The sequence below is a fragment of the Chelonoidis abingdonii genome, chromosome 8 (genome assembly GCF_003597395.2).
Source record: "Chelonoidis abingdonii isolate Lonesome George chromosome 8, CheloAbing_2.0, whole genome shotgun sequence".
Classification (NCBI taxonomy): Eukaryota; Metazoa; Chordata; order Testudines; family Testudinidae; genus Chelonoidis; species Chelonoidis abingdonii.
This window is the reverse complement of record NC_133776.1, coordinates 100,570,223-100,587,881: the sequence shown is the minus strand read 5'-3', so window position 1 is coordinate 100,587,881 and position 17,659 is coordinate 100,570,223. Positions and strand designations below refer to the sequence as shown.

General features: G+C 38.0%; 1 protein-coding gene across 1 annotated transcript in view; it reads left to right on the top strand.

Annotated features, from left to right (window-relative positions):
* The window catches only part of LOC116820591 (transmembrane 9 superfamily member 2-like), a 38,150-nt gene extending 24,265 nt beyond the window's left edge, over positions 1-13,885 (top strand). The window contains exons 16-18 of the mRNA XM_075068875.1: positions 1,025-1,136; positions 2,648-2,819; positions 13,254-13,885. Coding sequence (XP_074924976.1) covers positions 1,025-1,136; positions 2,648-2,819; positions 13,254-13,321 — 352 coding nt within the window. The 3' untranslated portion in view covers positions 13,322-13,885. The remainder of the gene's footprint in view (positions 1-1,024; positions 1,137-2,647; positions 2,820-13,253) is intronic.
* Positions 13,886-17,659: the final 3,774 nt, after the last annotated feature.

Below are 17,659 nucleotides of genomic sequence, written 5' to 3'. Positions count from 1 at the left end.
TCGGCGGCGGGTCCTTCAGTGCAGCGGAAGACGCGGAGCGAGTGAAGGTCCTGCCGCTGAAGTGCTGCCGAAGCCTTGGAGCACCGCCTGGTGAGTACAAATGCTGCTAGTGGCAGGGGGAAGGAAAAAAAAAGCCACGATTGGCGACACTTAGGCTGCTATACTGCCGTGGCTTTGTTCTTTGGCAGCGGGTCCTTCCCTCCAAGAGGGATCCTCCGCTGAATTGTCGCCGAAGAACCGGCCCTGCCCCAGGCCCCCTGAATCCTCTGGGAGGCCCTGCAAAAATGAACATGTACAGTAAGCATGGAGAACCCAAAACAATGGACTCAGAAAAATCAGGAGGGAGACATGAAGGAATTTGCCAGTATTCTCTTTTTATGAAATATCTTTAAATTATAGTAATTGCATCCTTCTAATTATTACGTAGATTTAATGCTTCTTCCCACATCTCATAAAAAAGACACTTATGCACTTGGTAGGAAAGGATGTATTTTTGTATGGTCAAGCATTTAGATGACCCTTGAACTGGAGTAAGAATGATTTGTCTAAGGAAAGGGGTCTGGGAGTGGAGGAGCAACTGTTAGAAGATGTAACATGGTGAAATAAGACAGCTGGAGGACTAATTGCAGCAGTGTGAAGGAGGCAGATGTTAAGCTGAAGAGCAGCACAAGAGAGAGGCCCTGAGGTTTGAAATTATGATAGTACCTTACTAGTGAGAACAGTCCTTGTCACAAAGATGAGGGAAAAGAATGATTTCCCTGGCCTACGTAGTCAGGGTCTAATTGTTTTACACAAGTATGCTATAGCTTTGAGGTGCCCTTCCCCTGACTTTAACAATGAAATTGTGTAAGCAGCGTATTTACTCATGAAGGTAGAGGGATAGCAGGTACAGGCTGAAGATTTGTAGGATTATGTCAACAGTGCAGACGAAGCCTGTTCTGTTTTCTGATTACTTATTTCTTAGGTATGTAACACAAAAAAGAGTGAACACTAATTTGAAACAGATTTCTTTTGTGTGTTTTAGGTCCCATCAAATGTACTACATGTTTGGTTTCCTGTTCTTGGTGTTTATAATTCTTCTTATTACATGTTCTGAGGCTACAGTCTTGCTGTGCTATTTCCATCTATGTGCAGAGGTAAATGAACATATTCTGATGCATATATCATGACAGCACAACGCATAGCTAGCTGGGACGTGTCAGAGTGAAGTTTGTAAGGATGCCTATGCAGGGCCACCTCTGCAAAGTGCTGGACACTGTGGACTATGTGGGTATGTTGTCAGGATTCTGTATATCGATTGTATGTACCTTTGGCCTGGTTATGTTGTTGGCCTAAGTTTTGTAATATATACAAGTTAAATTTTCAAAAAAGGCCATTTCTGCCGTGTCGCTGCAGCAAGCAGTGCAAGCTCTCGTTTTATGCCCTGGAATGGTCCTGTAGTAGTAGATGAGCCACAAAACAGGAAATTACACTCCAGCTGGTCTGGCAGAGGTATACTTTTTAATGTTATGAACAGCTTGATTTAAGTCAACTGTTGGGCATGACATGTCAGTGCTCAGCTTTGGAGGCTTTATGCTGCTAATATCCAGCATGGCATTACAAAGTCATCAGTGTAAAGGGGGAGAAATGTTGCTTTCAAACTGACCTCTAATGAGGTATTTTACACTGTGTGGTTTTAGTAATTTTGTCCTTACAGGAAAGGGCTACCTAAATATTTTCTAGCCATCTCCAACAAAATAATTCTTGTGGTATAAAGAAAGTGAAATCAGATTCAAAGCTAACACTTTTGCAAAAAGTTTGACAGATTCTCAACTATATGTATTTAAAATAACAGTGAAAGAATGAAGTCCCATTTGTGATTGTTCCCTGTAAATTATGGGTTAAGATTTCCAATATGCTGTGGCCAGTGTAACTTATAATTGCTCTGCAGTTTCAGTACCAAATTTGCTTAACTTCGCATGCCATCCAACATAGTATATACACTTATCCCTTCTTGAGGGTACATTCATCAAAGGGTGTGAATGTTGGCAATTTTTGCAGACTTTTGAAGAGTTGGTCCTCAACCACAGTGTTCATTTCCACTCTCGAATGCTATAGTTGTGCTGTGCAGTTAAACTACTATTGTTTTGCCCCTTGTGGATGCATTTGTGCCCCTTGTGGCTACTTACACCATATATGTGTAAACTTGCAAGGTGCTTTGGGATCCTTGAGGGTGAGAGCTGCTACACATCAGTGAAATTGTTTCAGTGAATTAATAGTTTCTTGTTAACACATTACTCTATGTAAATATATAATTCTGCAACTTTTTAAAATCTACAAATCAAAAAAAAAAAAAATTAGTTAAGTCCCCAGCATGTTCTCCTGAGACTTTGTAGACTGAACAGACATTTGCTGTAGTTCCCCTGGATAACAGAATTTCACGTTCATAGTTGAAACATCCTGACATAATTGACTTTGAGAAAGAAATAGCAATGGAAAAGCATAATTTTAATGAAAAGGAGTTTAAGCAACAGTATGAGTGTAGAAATATGCCAAGAATTAATTTAATATTTCATAAACTTGTAAATAGTGCTTTGCTTTGAAATAAAAGTGCAGTTTTAATTTTGTACTTGGATTTTTTCCTGAGATGGTTTATTATTTCTTTCAGGATTATCATTGGTGGTGGAGATCGTTCTTAACGAGCAGCTTTACAGCCGTTTATCTTTTTATCTATGCGGTTCATTACTTCTTCTCTAAACTCCAAATAACGGGAACTGCTAGTACCATTTTATACTTTGGGTATACTATGATCATGGTTTTGATATTTTTCCTTTTTACAGGTAAGTGCAGCATTATCGGTGAAATTTAGTGCAATGGTTTCAGGACTTCTGGGTTGCTGTTTTCTGATCATTATAACCAGAGTCAAGTTAACACTTGTTTGGAAGAAACCAGCAATTTTGATATTACATATGGTTTGAGTCTGCTGCTACCATTATTCACTCACCCAACAATATGCACACTAGGGACATAACAGTATAGATAATGTATTGTTCCTGACCTGAAGATCTATAATGTAATTTGCAGTGATTCTTTTCTAACTTGTTAAGTTTCCTTGATTATTGCATTGTAGTGTAACATGGACCTAAAAACATTATAGATTTACATTTTCAAAATGCCCTTGATAGAAAAGCTTGTATACTGGAAATTCCTTAGGAAGTCACAAAATGAAAGGAATGATATATATATATATAAACGTAAATGAAAGGTAAGAAACAGAGACTAAAAATGAGAATGGCCTTTGCTAGAAGGATGAATGTGGGACTGGAAGATTTAATCCTGACACGCTGACACTAACTGTTGCAAGTCACTCAACATCTTAATGTGTGCTCACAGTGTGTAAAGTGGGGCTAACATGTACCTAATTAATCTTTATAACAGATAATATTTGTAGAGGTTTTGAAAATGTAAAGTGATCTGAATGCTAAATATAACTATTACTAAACGTAAAGGTTTTAAACTGCAAATATTACACACAGTGTATAGGGGACTGGACATTTGTATTTTCAACTTCTTTAATTTGATAATGAATGCAAAATGTCCAAATATTCACATGGTAGTGAGTATGTGATAGAAACCGAATACCCAGAGCCGTCAGATACTTGAAATGCCAGCTGGTAAAGCAGATGTGATGTTGCATAACTTGCATATGCAAAGAAAAGAGGGGTTAGGAATCTGTTGAACAAAACTTGCCCAACCCTCCTTCCCCCCTGCCCCCTCCCAAAAAAAAGGTTTGGGCAGGAGTTGCACGTCTTGGGAGTTCTGAACCTAGTGAAATGAGGCAAATGGAGATGGCTGTACATTGTTAGACAAACAATGTGGAGACACTTCCAGTGTTGTGCTGTTGAGATGCAGGCAGGACCTCACCTACTGTGGTCTACTACAGTGGTTCTCAAACATTTGTACTGGTGACTGCTTTCGCATAGCAAGCCTCTGAGTGTGATTCCCCTCTTTATAAATTAAAAACACGGTGTTAAATATATAAAAACATTATAAATGCTGGAGGCAAAGCAGGGTTTGGGATGGAGGCTGACAGCTTGTGACCCTCCCCCATGTAGCCTGGTGAGCCCTTGAGGGGTCCCGACCCCCAGTTTGAGAACCCCTGGTCTATTAGAATGTACTTTTCTCATATCTTCTGATGTAATTAAACATGGAGCATAATGTGACTAGACGTTAGCTTTCTCATAGAAGATGAAGAATGTGTGAATTTTATTGATCGCATCATCAGCTCTTTTCCCCAGCCCCAGAAAAGTCCAGGGATTGTGAGGTCCAGGTTCAGCAGAAAGATCTGTAGTGCTGCAGTGAGTCAGCAAGCATTTGGCTAATCTAAGAAACCACCTCCTGCACTGATGTTCAATGGGTGCATGCTATGGAGACTTCTAGGTGGTTATTCGCATCTGGCTTCCTCCATTTGTTCAAGAGAAGGGTCTAAATCTGGTCTCTGGTGACTGTGGCTGTAACTTTTAGAACTTAGAAAGGCAGGATGGCTCAGTGGTTGGGGTGCAAGTCTGGGACTTCAGAGACATGGCTTCTATTCCCTGCTGTGCCACAGACTTCCTTTGTAACCTTGGACAATTTACTAAGGGCTGGTCTACGCTAAGTTGACCTAAATCTTGGGAGCAAGTGATGTTACTATTGTAGGACTTTCTTAGATCCCCATCTCTTCTTGGAAGATCCTCATTTACATTCAGAACAATTAAAAAAAAAAAAATATTTTGGATGCACTCAGGGTTGCTTATACCACCAACCTGTCGCTTTTTTGTTGCTGCCCTGCACCACCTTCTCTGCCGTCACTAGACTTGCTGAGATTAAGTTCATTGTAGCCCATTCCAATTTGTTGCTTTCTGTACACTAGTTGTGGAGAGAAGTGGATTTGGTGCCTGGCTACTTAGTGGGATAACTTCAAATCCTGTTGGAGAGAAGGAACTTTTGCTTGCTAAATTTGGATCTGCTGCCGCACTTGGATCTATGATTAAGACCTCTGTAATTTTATTCTGTGGAAACCTGAAGAAAAGTGGTAAAAAGGCAAATATCTATGAATGAAGAATGAGATGCGAGGTAGAATTTGCCACCATTTTAAAAAGAGGAGTATTTAGGGTAATAAAACTTCACACACCATAGACTTCCAAACAGAGAGCCATACTCTGAAATGTGGCCTCTGAAATTACTCATGCGAACTGAGCATCTGCTACAGAATTTCCCTAACATTCATAAGCAAGTGGTGTCAAGTGTAATTTTGGGGCCTGACCTGAAAATTTGGCCCAGAAAGTTTCATACCAAAGAGGAAAGGCTCTTGTGCAAACAAACAGGTGCAATGCTCTTCATGCTCAGGATCACATCTTTCTAATAATCTTTCATTATCATGGTGCTGCAAGATGTAGAGTTCACACAGTCCTTACATGTGGCATTTCACTTTAAATCTCAAAGCACGAGTGGTAGAATTATAGAGAAAATGCCTTGTGTATATAGAGGGTTATTTTAAACTCTGACTACTGATATTAATTTGTAGTATCCTGTTACTGTCGAGCTACAAGACACTGACAGATTAACTCATTGCTACCTCCTAAAAGACATCTACCTGCTTATTGAAAACCACTGCAAATATTTATATTCATTTAACATAGATCTAGAATTATAGAAATGTAGGAGTGGAAGGGAGCCTGATAGATCATTTAGTCCAGTCTTTTGCACTGAGGCAGGTCTAGGTATGTATGGCCAAATTGCACACAACTGTCTCTAGGCAGTTTTTCTTCTGTATTTTCCTGGGCACTGTAAAAGTTGGTTGTTTTTGTTTTTGTTTTTTTTTTTACTATTTAAGCTCTGCAACTGGTTGAATGACCATCTGAGGTAACAAAACTGCACTGTGCATGCTAGAATTAGCAAAGGGTATTAGTGCATGTGTTTCTGAGCAAAGTGAGCAAATACGCTGTGTTAGTATGTTTAATGAAGTTAGCTGCCATGTATTTGCTATGGTTTTTTCCTTCTCATTATTTGCACCCTGCTGAAGTCGGTCTCTCCTCTTGTTTTTCATGGTGGGAGAGGAGGGGAAGGCTGTGGACTGTATCTTTTTTGTGGTTTTGAGTGTCTTAAAAGTGAAAACTGAGAAGGATTTAATTCTTCCAATTTTTAAATTATTAGAAGGCAAACATGGAATGTGGCATGTTGCCAGTGAAACCCTGCTTAAATCCTGGCAAAACAGAGAAGCTCCAGATGTCTGCTGTAATTTACAAAAAAAGAAATCTATAGTTAAAAATGTGTTTTAATAATTTTTAAACTAAAGCAATATGTTAATGTGTCTGGGTTTTAGCATAGGTTAGCTGCTACTCTGCCAATTTCAACTTACAAGATGTAAATTGGTAGAATTAAAAATATCCTTTTCACATATAAAATGATGATTGAAATTGAAATTGTCATGGCAGCTGCTGAAATGGTATTAAGAGCTTCAGATGTGTTGATTCTGGAGTCCTTAATGGGAAGGCCAATGAGGCTTGAAAAACTACAATAATGTCTAATTCTGTTATTTTCATGTGTTAACTTTTATAGAACCACATTAATAATAGCATTGCTTTCTATAACCATTTCATGACAAAAGTCACTATGGAATCACATTACTTTAGGTAGTGACTGTTTTTCCAAATTCTGTACTTTGTAAGTTAAAAATGGCTTGTATATTTAAATTTGTGAGCAATTTTGAGTTTGAGTTCTTGATAAACTAAAAATCTGTTTTAATTTTATCATCTCTAATAATTTAACAATCTGTGCTTTGGGTGGATAGTAAACTACTGTACCTAGACAATCACACCAAGGTTAGAGGAGTTTTTTGTTTGGTTTATCATGACTTTTCCTCAGTAGCACCCACTTATTTAGGTTTAATTTACAAAGGGCCCAATCCTGTCAACACTTCTGTATGTGAGTAGATCATAGAATCATAGATTACTAGGGTTGGAAGGGACCTCAGAAGATCATCTAGTCCAACCCCCTGCTCAGAGCAGGACTAATCCCCAAATGGCCCCCTCAAGGATTGAACTCGCAACCCTGGGTTTAGCAGGCCACTGCTCAAACCACTGAGCTATCCCTGCCCTGTGTGCATAACTATTCCAGTTATGTTAGCAGTAGGGTTTTTTCTATATTTTTTTTAAACATTTCTCCATCACAGTACTTGAAATCCAGTATAAAAGTCATGAACAGCTCATGCATGGCAACACGGTTGCGGCCTCCACAAAAGAGATTATAGTGAATAGCCAAGTAGGAGCTGAATGCTGAAGCTGAACAAATACTTGTGAATATTTAAAACAATGACTGTCACCAATATAATCAAGCTGGCCAAACCTAACAATTATTGTGTACATCCAAACAGATGCTATTTTAACGTACAAATTGCAGTAAAAAAAGTAAATATGTAGTAAATATATTTGAATGGTGATAGTTATGATTACATGGCTTTTATGCTTGGGGACAAAAAATGGTTGAGTTTAGTCAAAGCATGTTGCTTTATAGTGACCTCTATTTTTGAACATCACTTTCACTTGTGAGTTAATGCCATGTTCAAAATTGAGTTTTGATCTTCTGCGTAGATTGTGTTTAGAATCTGAGATTCTGAAGCACCCACCACTGTGCAGTGATTGAAACCAGTATGACACAAAGAGCTTTTAAGGTACATAAGACGTATCAGCCAAGTGCAGAGTGTTCTTCTATTTGCTTTCTTACATTCTGTTCGTGCTCTGAATGTTTTTTTCTTCATTAAACAATAAAGCTAGAAGAGCCAAGTAGAACAGGGTAGTCTGCTTTGAAGTGTTTTGGCATTACTTGGTGCAGTAATTGTGTTTTTAATATTGAAGTGAAATTTAAAAAGTAATAGTTTACTAATAAATCTGTTAGCCAGTTAAAAGAATACCATTAGCTAACATTCTGTATACATAGAAAGAAAACTGTTGCTAAGTGCTATTATGCATTACTGAGTAGAGAATTCAACAATATAGAAAGCTGAGGACAAAAGATAAAAAGAGCTGAATTGTCAGCTGTTTTCAGATGTATTGGTCATATTTTGCCTCTTGGGGTAGGAAAGTTACTTCAGACATTCAGTAACATCTTGACTATCAGTTTCATGAATTGTAAATAACTTCCATAAAAAAAACCAACAAGCTCACGTTTACACTTCTGGAGAACCGAAGAGAAGGTACATAATGGTTTGCAGTGAGCTGATGCTTTCATTTCTATGGATGAGTTCTAAGGGCTTATCTACGAAAGTTAGAATCTTAAAGTAATTGTGAAAGACATCCCTTTGAAGATACTTTTTTTTGGGTAGAGCTAATTCCTTAAATTCATGTCTGCCCTAATCCATATTCATATTTTTGTAAATTTGTGGGCTGATTGGGATTACTTAAACTAAAATAAAAAGTAATAAAAAGGTGCAGTTGTAACACTTGATTCTAGAAGAAATCAAGGCCTTTTAGGGATATCAGAGGAGTTTATGTTGTGATTGAGATCTTCCCCAATAGTGTGGGACAAAAAGAAGTGTATATCAAAGCACTTTACCCCTATTAAAAAAGTAGATTGTGGAATAAAAGTGTAGTGCTAACAAATTCTTCAGGAACAAAGTGTTATCTTTTCTGTCTGAATCAGTAATTTTTACTGTTAACATCCACAGTGAGTAGAACTTGCTTACAGTGAAAAGAGTTTGTGGGTATTCCTGTTCTGTGTTCCATCTGATATTTCACTTGAGATTGAAAGCCTTCTTGCACTTTGATAACTTAATAGCTAGTCACATGAATTTGTAACTTGAATCAGTAGACACTGTACAGATTCTTTCAGAAAATTCTGATTTGCTTTTGACCATGCTTTGTGAAAGAAACTGAAGTAGCTTTGAATGGTAACAGATTAGACCACTTAAAAAACAAATAACCTTGTTGTTTTTTGGTAAACATAGATGTGTTTTTTGAATTGGGCATCATGTTGTAAACTTACTAAAACTGATACCAGGCATGTATACTAAATTAGAAATCTAACAAGAGTGTCCCCTCTGCAGGAAAGGGTGTCCTGTTTAACAAGCTAGTTCAGATATTTACTGGAATGATATTTTAAATAAAGCAACAAAAGACAGCAATCTAGGCAAGATTTCAGTTGAGAGAAACTATCAGCTGTGTGCTCGTATTTCAAGACTGGCTTTCAGAGGAAAGAATCTGAAAATGCCAGTGCTGACTTGTCTGACTGGCATCAGTGTCTCACCAGTGTGCCACGCTAGCTGATAACATTTCAAACAATGGCAGTTGGGCATCTAACTCCTTCGGGAGCCTCTGAAAATCCCAGCCTTCTTGTCCATCATATTGAAGTAAATGATATAGCTAAAGCTGCAGCCTTTAAAGTAGCCTTTAAAATAACTGTTTCCTTCACTTGTATTCACCTCACCCAGATGTTACTTGGTTTGTATTTTAATCTTAACTAGTTGGTCAGTGCCACCCATCCTAATCTAACATTTTATACCCATTTATCACTCCTGTGTATTACTGCACCAGGTGCTGGACAGGGAAGAATTGGGCCCACTCTGCTCAGTCAGTCATTCATACACCGCAACTTACTGCAGTGGCCTTCACGATACAGAGTTGAAGTGAAATACGTTAGTTTATTTAAAAAGTTTGCAAAGGCAATAGAAAATTAATTACTTTATAAACAGAATAGAAAAGTCAAGTGACAGCCTTTCAGAAAGCAATAAAGTTGTGCACCAGGTTGGGGAAGAAATGCTCCCTTCCCCACAACTAGTCTTTGTTGTTGCAACCTGGAAGAAGTGGGCAGTTTTTATGAGACGATTTTAAGTGAGTTATAGGAACTCTGCAAACATAGGGGTTACTCATGAACAATAATTTAATCCAACTGTCAAGTAATGTTGCCTTTGTGTAATATTAAATTAACTACCGAAAACAAGCAATCTGCTGAACTCAGCTACGGAGCTGTTAGTCTGTGAGATAAATGTTTAACACACAGGTTAAAAAAACCCTTGGGAATATTTAAAAGATTGCTTCACTGAAGTTTTCAACTGATTTGCTATAATTCACTCATCATATAAATTTGTAATTAAGGATGCTTAAAGGTAAATTTTTGAAATTATATGGACCAGGGTAGTTCCTCTCAAACTATTTTGATCTTTGAGTTTGAAGTAGACTTGATAGCTATCAACTAGGGGCTATTTATGATTCAAATAATGGTATCCATAGACTTAAATCCCCTTTGAAGTCTCTTGTCAATACAACCATCCACATTCTAAATCCTTAAGAAATTTTTGTTTGGATGGAGGAATTACAGTGCATGCTGGGGTTTATAATGGAAACGGTGACTGAACTCTAACTACAATTGTGCCATTATAATATTGCTAGCGGAGATTTTGTGTATTGGTGATGAAAGTAATTATATAGGCTACTGGACAAAATCCAAATTAGAAGTCTAGCAGTTTTCTAAGAGCTACATCTGTGTGCCTCTTGCAGTTCAGGGTGACAGGTGGTATCTGACATTTGCCTCCACATTTTATGCATTTACTAGTACACATCTTACATTTAGCTGCTAATATCTACTATCTAAATTGGCAAAATCTCCAAGAAAAGGAATATTTTTCTCTTGATTTGTTGAGCAGATTTTGGAGAGGGAAGTTGGCAAGTGATTCTGTTGGTGTACTTGAGAAACCTGATCATAGATTAAATAATTCTTGTTCACTTGGAATGGCTTTGGTAATTTCGTATTTTGAATGAAGTCATTCTTTGAGGGGAAAGTGGTGCATGGAGGGGCAGGTCCAGAGTAACAAGGGTCAGTGGATGAGTGTGTTTATATAGAGTATATTTCTCTAGTAAGCTTGTACATACTTGCAGTTGTGTCTTCATAGAACTGTGCAATGGGAAAATCTTATTCTTGTGCTAAAACTTTAGTGCTGTAAAATATTGAATTTCTGTTGCAGGAAAGTGGATTGATTTTTTTAATATACATAATCTGTTAAACATGGAAGAAAAACAAAGCACTTCAGTAAGTAGCTGCTTTAAGAGATAGACAGACTCAAAGCAGGCTATGTTATAACCATAACAAGAAAGCGGGATACAGAGAAACAAACACTAAAAGGAAGAAGCTATGAGCTAGGTAGGGAAGGATAGGTTGTAACAATGCAGATACGAGAGTATTGGACACAATGGGAAGGAGTGAGAGAATCAACTCTAAACTAGAAAGACTTAGTGATGTTAAGCCCACAGAGGAATTAAATTTCTTTTGTGGTTGGTGTATGATTTCGTATCAAGCATGGTAGATCTGCCATGCCCCACTGTTTCGGAGTGTAACTGGAGATTTGGAGGAAAAGGGTAATCTACAGCACTAATAGTAGACTGTCAAAAAGCCCTTTACTAGAAATATATGTGGCAAAATGAACTATCACAAGAACTAGCTGGTATATAATAGGAAGCAACTGAAGAAAGGTTCCTCATTGATCACTTGTGAAAGTCTGGTAAGCAAGTGGTTTAGGTGGATAGAAATACAGGAAAGCTAATTCAATAAATATGTGAAAGGTAAAATAGTCTAATAAAGAACCTGAGACTCCCTTCCCGTGGTTGTGCCTGTGATGGTGCATAAGTAAGGTTATAGAGCTGATATTGAACATGATCTGTTTTTTCCATAATTATGTTTATAAAAAGCCTCTGAGGGAGTGGACTGGATATGTCTCCTAAGGGTGCAGTGAATAGGACTGTTGCAGTAAAACACAGCACATCACCGTCTTTTTAAAAACTTGTTCAGATAACGCTGATTTTTTCCTACAGTGGGGAGGGAATTAATTGTGGCATCTAGTTTTACATCTGTGCCTTAGTTAACCAATGTGCAAAGCTATTTCATGGAGGGGGTTTGAGGTTCAATATTGAATCTCCTTGGATGCAAGATTGTTAGAAGGGCAACATATTTATTTCATAAAGTTTGCCTTAGAAATTGGTGCAGAATTTTGAGAGAAACATATTTACCCTCAACTTTCAATTGAGTTAATGGGGAGGATATTTGGGACACTTTGCACATGTCCCCAGTAATTGAAAAGGAAGCATAGTCGTCCGTCCTTCTTTCCAGTCACTCCATCACAGTGATAGTGGGTGAGGCAGCTACAGCTTTGCTCTTTACACTAAAGACAGAAAATACTCTGGCCCTGGGCCAGTCTCTTCCTCTGCCCTATGTTCTCCACCTTCCTGCCATGCAATGGTTACTCCTACCTTAAGTCTTCAGTTACTTCTGCAGGCTACTCAACCCTTGCTTATAGAGCAGAAGAGACCACTCTGATCATCTAGTCTGACCTCCTGAATAACACAGGCCAGAGAATTTCCCCAAAAACAATTCTGAGAGCACATTTTTTAGGAAAACATTCCATCCTGATTTAAAAATTGCCAACTTGCTCACCGTAGCCCTTCATAAATTGTTCCAGTGGTTAATTACCTTCACTTGGAAATTCACACCATAGTTCAAGTCATCATTTGTGTAGCTTGATGGGGAGGTGGACAGCTCACTCGTGTGAACTCCCCTTCCACAGAAGGGTGGATTTTGAAAATTTAGTTGGACAACCATTTTTAGTGGTAGGTTGGTCCACACTCCAGCTGGAATGTTTATTTGTACCATGGTTGTGTCTGGACGCCCCAGTCAAGATCAGCCCTAGTACAATGGAGTCACATACATACACATAGAAAGGCAGTTTGTCCTTAAGAGAGTCTAAATAAAGGAAAAATAGAGTTGAAGTGACTTATCTGGGATCACATAATCAGTGGCAGAGCCAGGAATAGAATCCAGGTCTCTTGACTCCCAGTGAGTGGGAAGATCACTAGATCACATGGCCTTGCAGTAGTGTATGACCTAAAGAGAGAGCTGGACATGGCCTTTGCATATGTATACGTTGTTAATGTTGCATACAGTTGAGGAAATTAACTGCTAGTTGATTTAGAGTATTTATATGGCTGCTAATGACAGATTTGTGTAACCATGTTCTATTGGTTACAGGCACATCATGCAACAAAGTCAAAGTCTTTATTAGCTTTGAAATTTGATAATTTAGTAGCCCCAGGTTGTGGATTGTTAAAATTAAAAAGTGCACTTTTATTTCTAGATAGGTAACTGGAGGATAATGGGATATTCAGTCCTGCTTGGAATTGTCTGTTACTAGACTTGCTCCAGAAGCATGTATGGAAGGTAAACTAACTATTTTAACACTCTTCTTGTTTTAGGGACGATTGGATTTTTTGCCTGCTTCTGGTTTGTTAGTAAGATTTACAGTGTTGTGAAAGTGGACTGAAGAATTTCAAAGTGTCTTTGGAACATATCTCCCTTGCTGTGATATATTTTTACCATGTATTGAGAAACCTACTGCATAATTATTTTAAAATGTAAAAGCTGAACCTCAGCCTGTATTGCAAAAAATACAGGTTTTATGGATGGCAATAGCAGCATTGGAAAACATTTACACCAGTCATATTGTTCCTGAAAATGTTAATCCATTCTAATCATTTTTTAAAAATACTGCATACAAAGTTTGATTTAAAACAAATGAATGATGCAATGAAACCAGTTTATTTTTTCTTTTAAAAAATAGTGCATTATATAGTTTTCCAGCTGAGATTTCTTGTCATTTTTGTTACTTTTTCTTTTTACTCTTACCATCAAAGCATAAGACTGTCCAGTAAATACTATATAAAAATGTGAAACTTTTTTTTAACTTAAAACTGATTGTACATAGTATTGTGCACCTTCTTTACAGCTTGTTTATCATCGTACAAAGGAACATGCATTTAGTGTAATGTAGAATTTTGTTAAGGATATCAACACTGTTTTTTTCTTCAAATAAAACTGCACAACTCTGGCTGACTTGTCCATTTTCTTGTCAAGTACGTCACTACTCTTAATCACAAGTTTCATTCATTTACTTTGTCAAATGGGCTGCCAAAGGTATAATTCCCAAAGGCACAAACCCTTAGTTCTGGGCTGTACTGCTAGTTATGGAGTATTTGAATGTAGGGAATAATTGCAAGTGGAGCCTAACTGCCACTTTGGAGTATAGGATGAGAGGCATTCCCTCTCCTAACCAGATCCACTCCAGGGCTTTATAGGGGATTACCAACTCGTCTGACTGTATCTGGAAGTGAACAGGAAATCATTGCAGAGAGAAGCTCTGTTATATTCATGCTGGTCACACTTGAAGAATAAGGGGATGTTGAGTGAAATTAAAGAGAATCTTTTTTTCACACAATGTATGATCAAACTGGAACTCATTGCCAGAGGAAGCTGTTGAGGCTAAGAATTTAACAAGATTCAAAATGTCATAATCAGTTTAAGGCCAGAAAGGATCACCAGACCATCCAGTGTGACCACCGATATAGTGTGATTGGATTTTTACATGGTTATCAAGAATATCCAGCATTGTTACCATTAACAACACATTTTGAAAGGATTATTAAACATTGTGATTCAAGGCTTAAGCAGACATCTAACTATTAGTGATCAGGATGAGACTGATGTGTGAGGCGGGTTATTCCTCATGTGCCTACTGAAGCGTCTCGTGCTCTGAAACATCTGGGAGGCAGGGTACTTAACTGGATGGACCTTGGATTTGATTCAGTATGGCAATTCCTATGTTCCATTACTTCCATTTTTATCTAGGTTGAAATCACAGCCAGCTTGCTTTCATACAGATCCCCCATTGCTTGTCGGCCATTAGGAGTGTAATGGGACTATGATCTTCCCTCCCTCTCCCCTGCCCGCAAAAAAAAAAAAGTAGCGCTGAGGATCACAGGCGTGCTGATGACATTGCAGTCCAAGACATCTTTTCCCTTTGTGGATTCATGTGTCAATAGTGAATAAGGGTGACTGATGGACCTCACATGTGGAGGTGTTAGGAGTTCTATGAGGCATGCCAAGCAGTTGTCCATGGTTAGGTTGAAACCTCTCAAAGAAACAAATCCATTGAAGGCCCATTCTCTTCATTCGTGCCAGATTCCATAGGTGAATGACCAACAATGCCTTGTGGCCGATGGTACTGAAAGACCTAATGAAATCGGGTATGATTAAGTCTGATGGAATCCTTAAAAGGATTCTGGACTTTAATACTTTTTTATAACTGTATTCTAATATTTAATAAACTAATTTTCTATTTATAAACTTAACGGTATCATGGTCTTGTCTGAGGAGTTTCCTTAAAAAAAAAACAAAAACAAAAAAAACTCTACAACTTCTAAAAGTTTTTCATTTTTAAAAAGTTTGAGAACGACATGAATTAAACTTCTATTTCCTGAGACTTGCAGAGAAGCTGGCAAATGTGTGTGGGTGCAAATATTAGTTTTAAAATAAAATCGACCATTGGTCAAGCAGAGCAGAGTTGTGTCTGAGTATATGTTAGGCAGCATGAGCATGGGATAGTAAATTCAGTACAGAAAGCCTGTCTTCCAGCCAGGTAAGGATAGGCTGGGGGTTCATACAACTTTGTCAGGGGCTCCTTTTTGGCTGATATTCTGCCCTGTAGTAATTCTGTTCCTGCAGAAGCCCAAAGGTCTTCAGTTTTAGCTCAGATGACTCTCTTCCTGCAGAGTTTATAATTTTTACAGGTCGAGAGAGGAACATGGGTGTAACATTCTCACAGAGTTTATAAGCAGCTCTGGCTCCATAATACCATTGTACAGTTCCCACCAAATTTGTTTTTCAAAACGATGCTGGAATGGCACCTAATCAGAAACTTGCAGAATATGGAGACAAGTAGAATAAATTACTTTATTGCCACGTTTTGGAGGGGAAAGGGTGAATTAAACAACTTTATAATTTTTTCTCCATGACAATCCACCCATTCTCTGTACCCAGTTAAGACTCATAATGGGAACACTACAAATAAGCAGTACGCTACTCTAAGTACTTGATCAAGGGAAACTTGCTATAAAAATACTGTTGCTTTGATAGGCAGTAACACATCTCTTTTGTGCACTTCGTGTGTGATCTTAAGAGTCAAGGGGTCTGATTTTTCAGCATTGCTGAGCACTTGGAGCTCCCAATACCTCCAGCTAGGGATCTGAAATCAGGCCCTGTGTACATCCAGAAACACTAGCCAGTGGTGTTCAATGTGTTCATCCACATATTGAAATTGATGCCATTCAACAAAAGACACTTCCTATTATAAATGTCATACTTCAAGAGTTTCATTGAACTACAAAAATCAGGAAATGTCAGCTGAAATCACTTTTGCATCTTAAGGAATTTGGGGTTAAAACTGGCATAACGTCCCAGCAGGATTTGGTTGCCAGATTAATAACTTAATTTTTGTAAGCAGGCATTGTCTAAAATAAAGTTTTAGTTTAAGATACTGGCTTTGCTTAATCACCAGAAATTTTAAAAATAGGAAGTGGGGTGAGCAAGGTCTCTACAAAACTCGCAAGTGACACGGCCCAGGTTCTAAAGTTTTAAAATAGGTTAGTCTAAAATACAATTATCTCTTTTTATAAAAGCTTCACAAGGACTTTTAGCATGTACATAGCAGCCAGATTCATTGGAATTTTTATTAACTAATTAAACAGTCTGATAGATGTGATTAAATGAATATGGCTACAAAGGACAGTTTCAATTCTGCTTTGAAATTTCCAAGGTAGAAATATGTTGTTTTGCCTCCCAATCTGTGGATGTTTTGCTGGCAGAATTGTTGTATTAGGACAGTGAGATTACAATAAACTGAAACGTGAGATGGAGCTGTCTCCTCCCTCAATGGAGAGAAAAGGATCTGGAATCAAGATGGGAATCAATACAGTTCTAAAACTTAGTATTAATACAGTTAATTTTTTTTACTAAATACTAATATACTAAAAATTAGTATTAATTTAACACCCAACAACCCCCACTCCCCGCTTTGAATGGACAACTTGAGTATGACTCTGATCTCAAGCTATCCTCGTCATCTTTTAGAAGGTCGTCTTCATTTAAAAACAAGGCAATCAAGATCTGATATTTCTAAATTTTTTTTTTTTAAATGTAACTGCTCTTTGGAAAGAATTTGATGGCAGCTTTTGTGCTCAATGAAGAGCGCAAATACTTTTTTTGGCTTTACTTAATCTCTTAAATAAAAAAAAAAAAGACACGTAAGTATTTGTTTAATTTAGACTTGATGCAAAGTGGTCCACGCAGCCCACTATTTTAAAAGTTAACAGGTACAGAATGGGCTGTGGTGGTGTAAGCAGAGTCAGGATGAGCTCTACCCTGACATCTGGTGGTGAATTATGGCGAGTGTGGAAAAGAATTTCAGAGGCTGATCATGTTTGCATAGGCACACCCACTCTGCCTAGCATAGCCCACAGCAGCCTAAAATGGTTACTTTCACTGCTGTGAATTTCTTTGTTATTGGGGCAGGAGGAATAAAGTGTTGTCACCCTCATTAAGTAAATGAGGAACTATGAAACTGTTTTATGATAAAGGGTTTCACTGTCCACTAAATAGCACTTGCTAGACAAGGGACATGGGTTCCAAAACCCAGTGAATGGAAAGGCTGGGGACAGGTATCTGTACCTTGTGGAGTGGGCTCCTTGTGTGAGCCAGCAGCACCAATTGCACTTACTCCTCTCTCCACTGTTGAATATCAGAGCTGATTTTTGATTCCCTTAAGAAT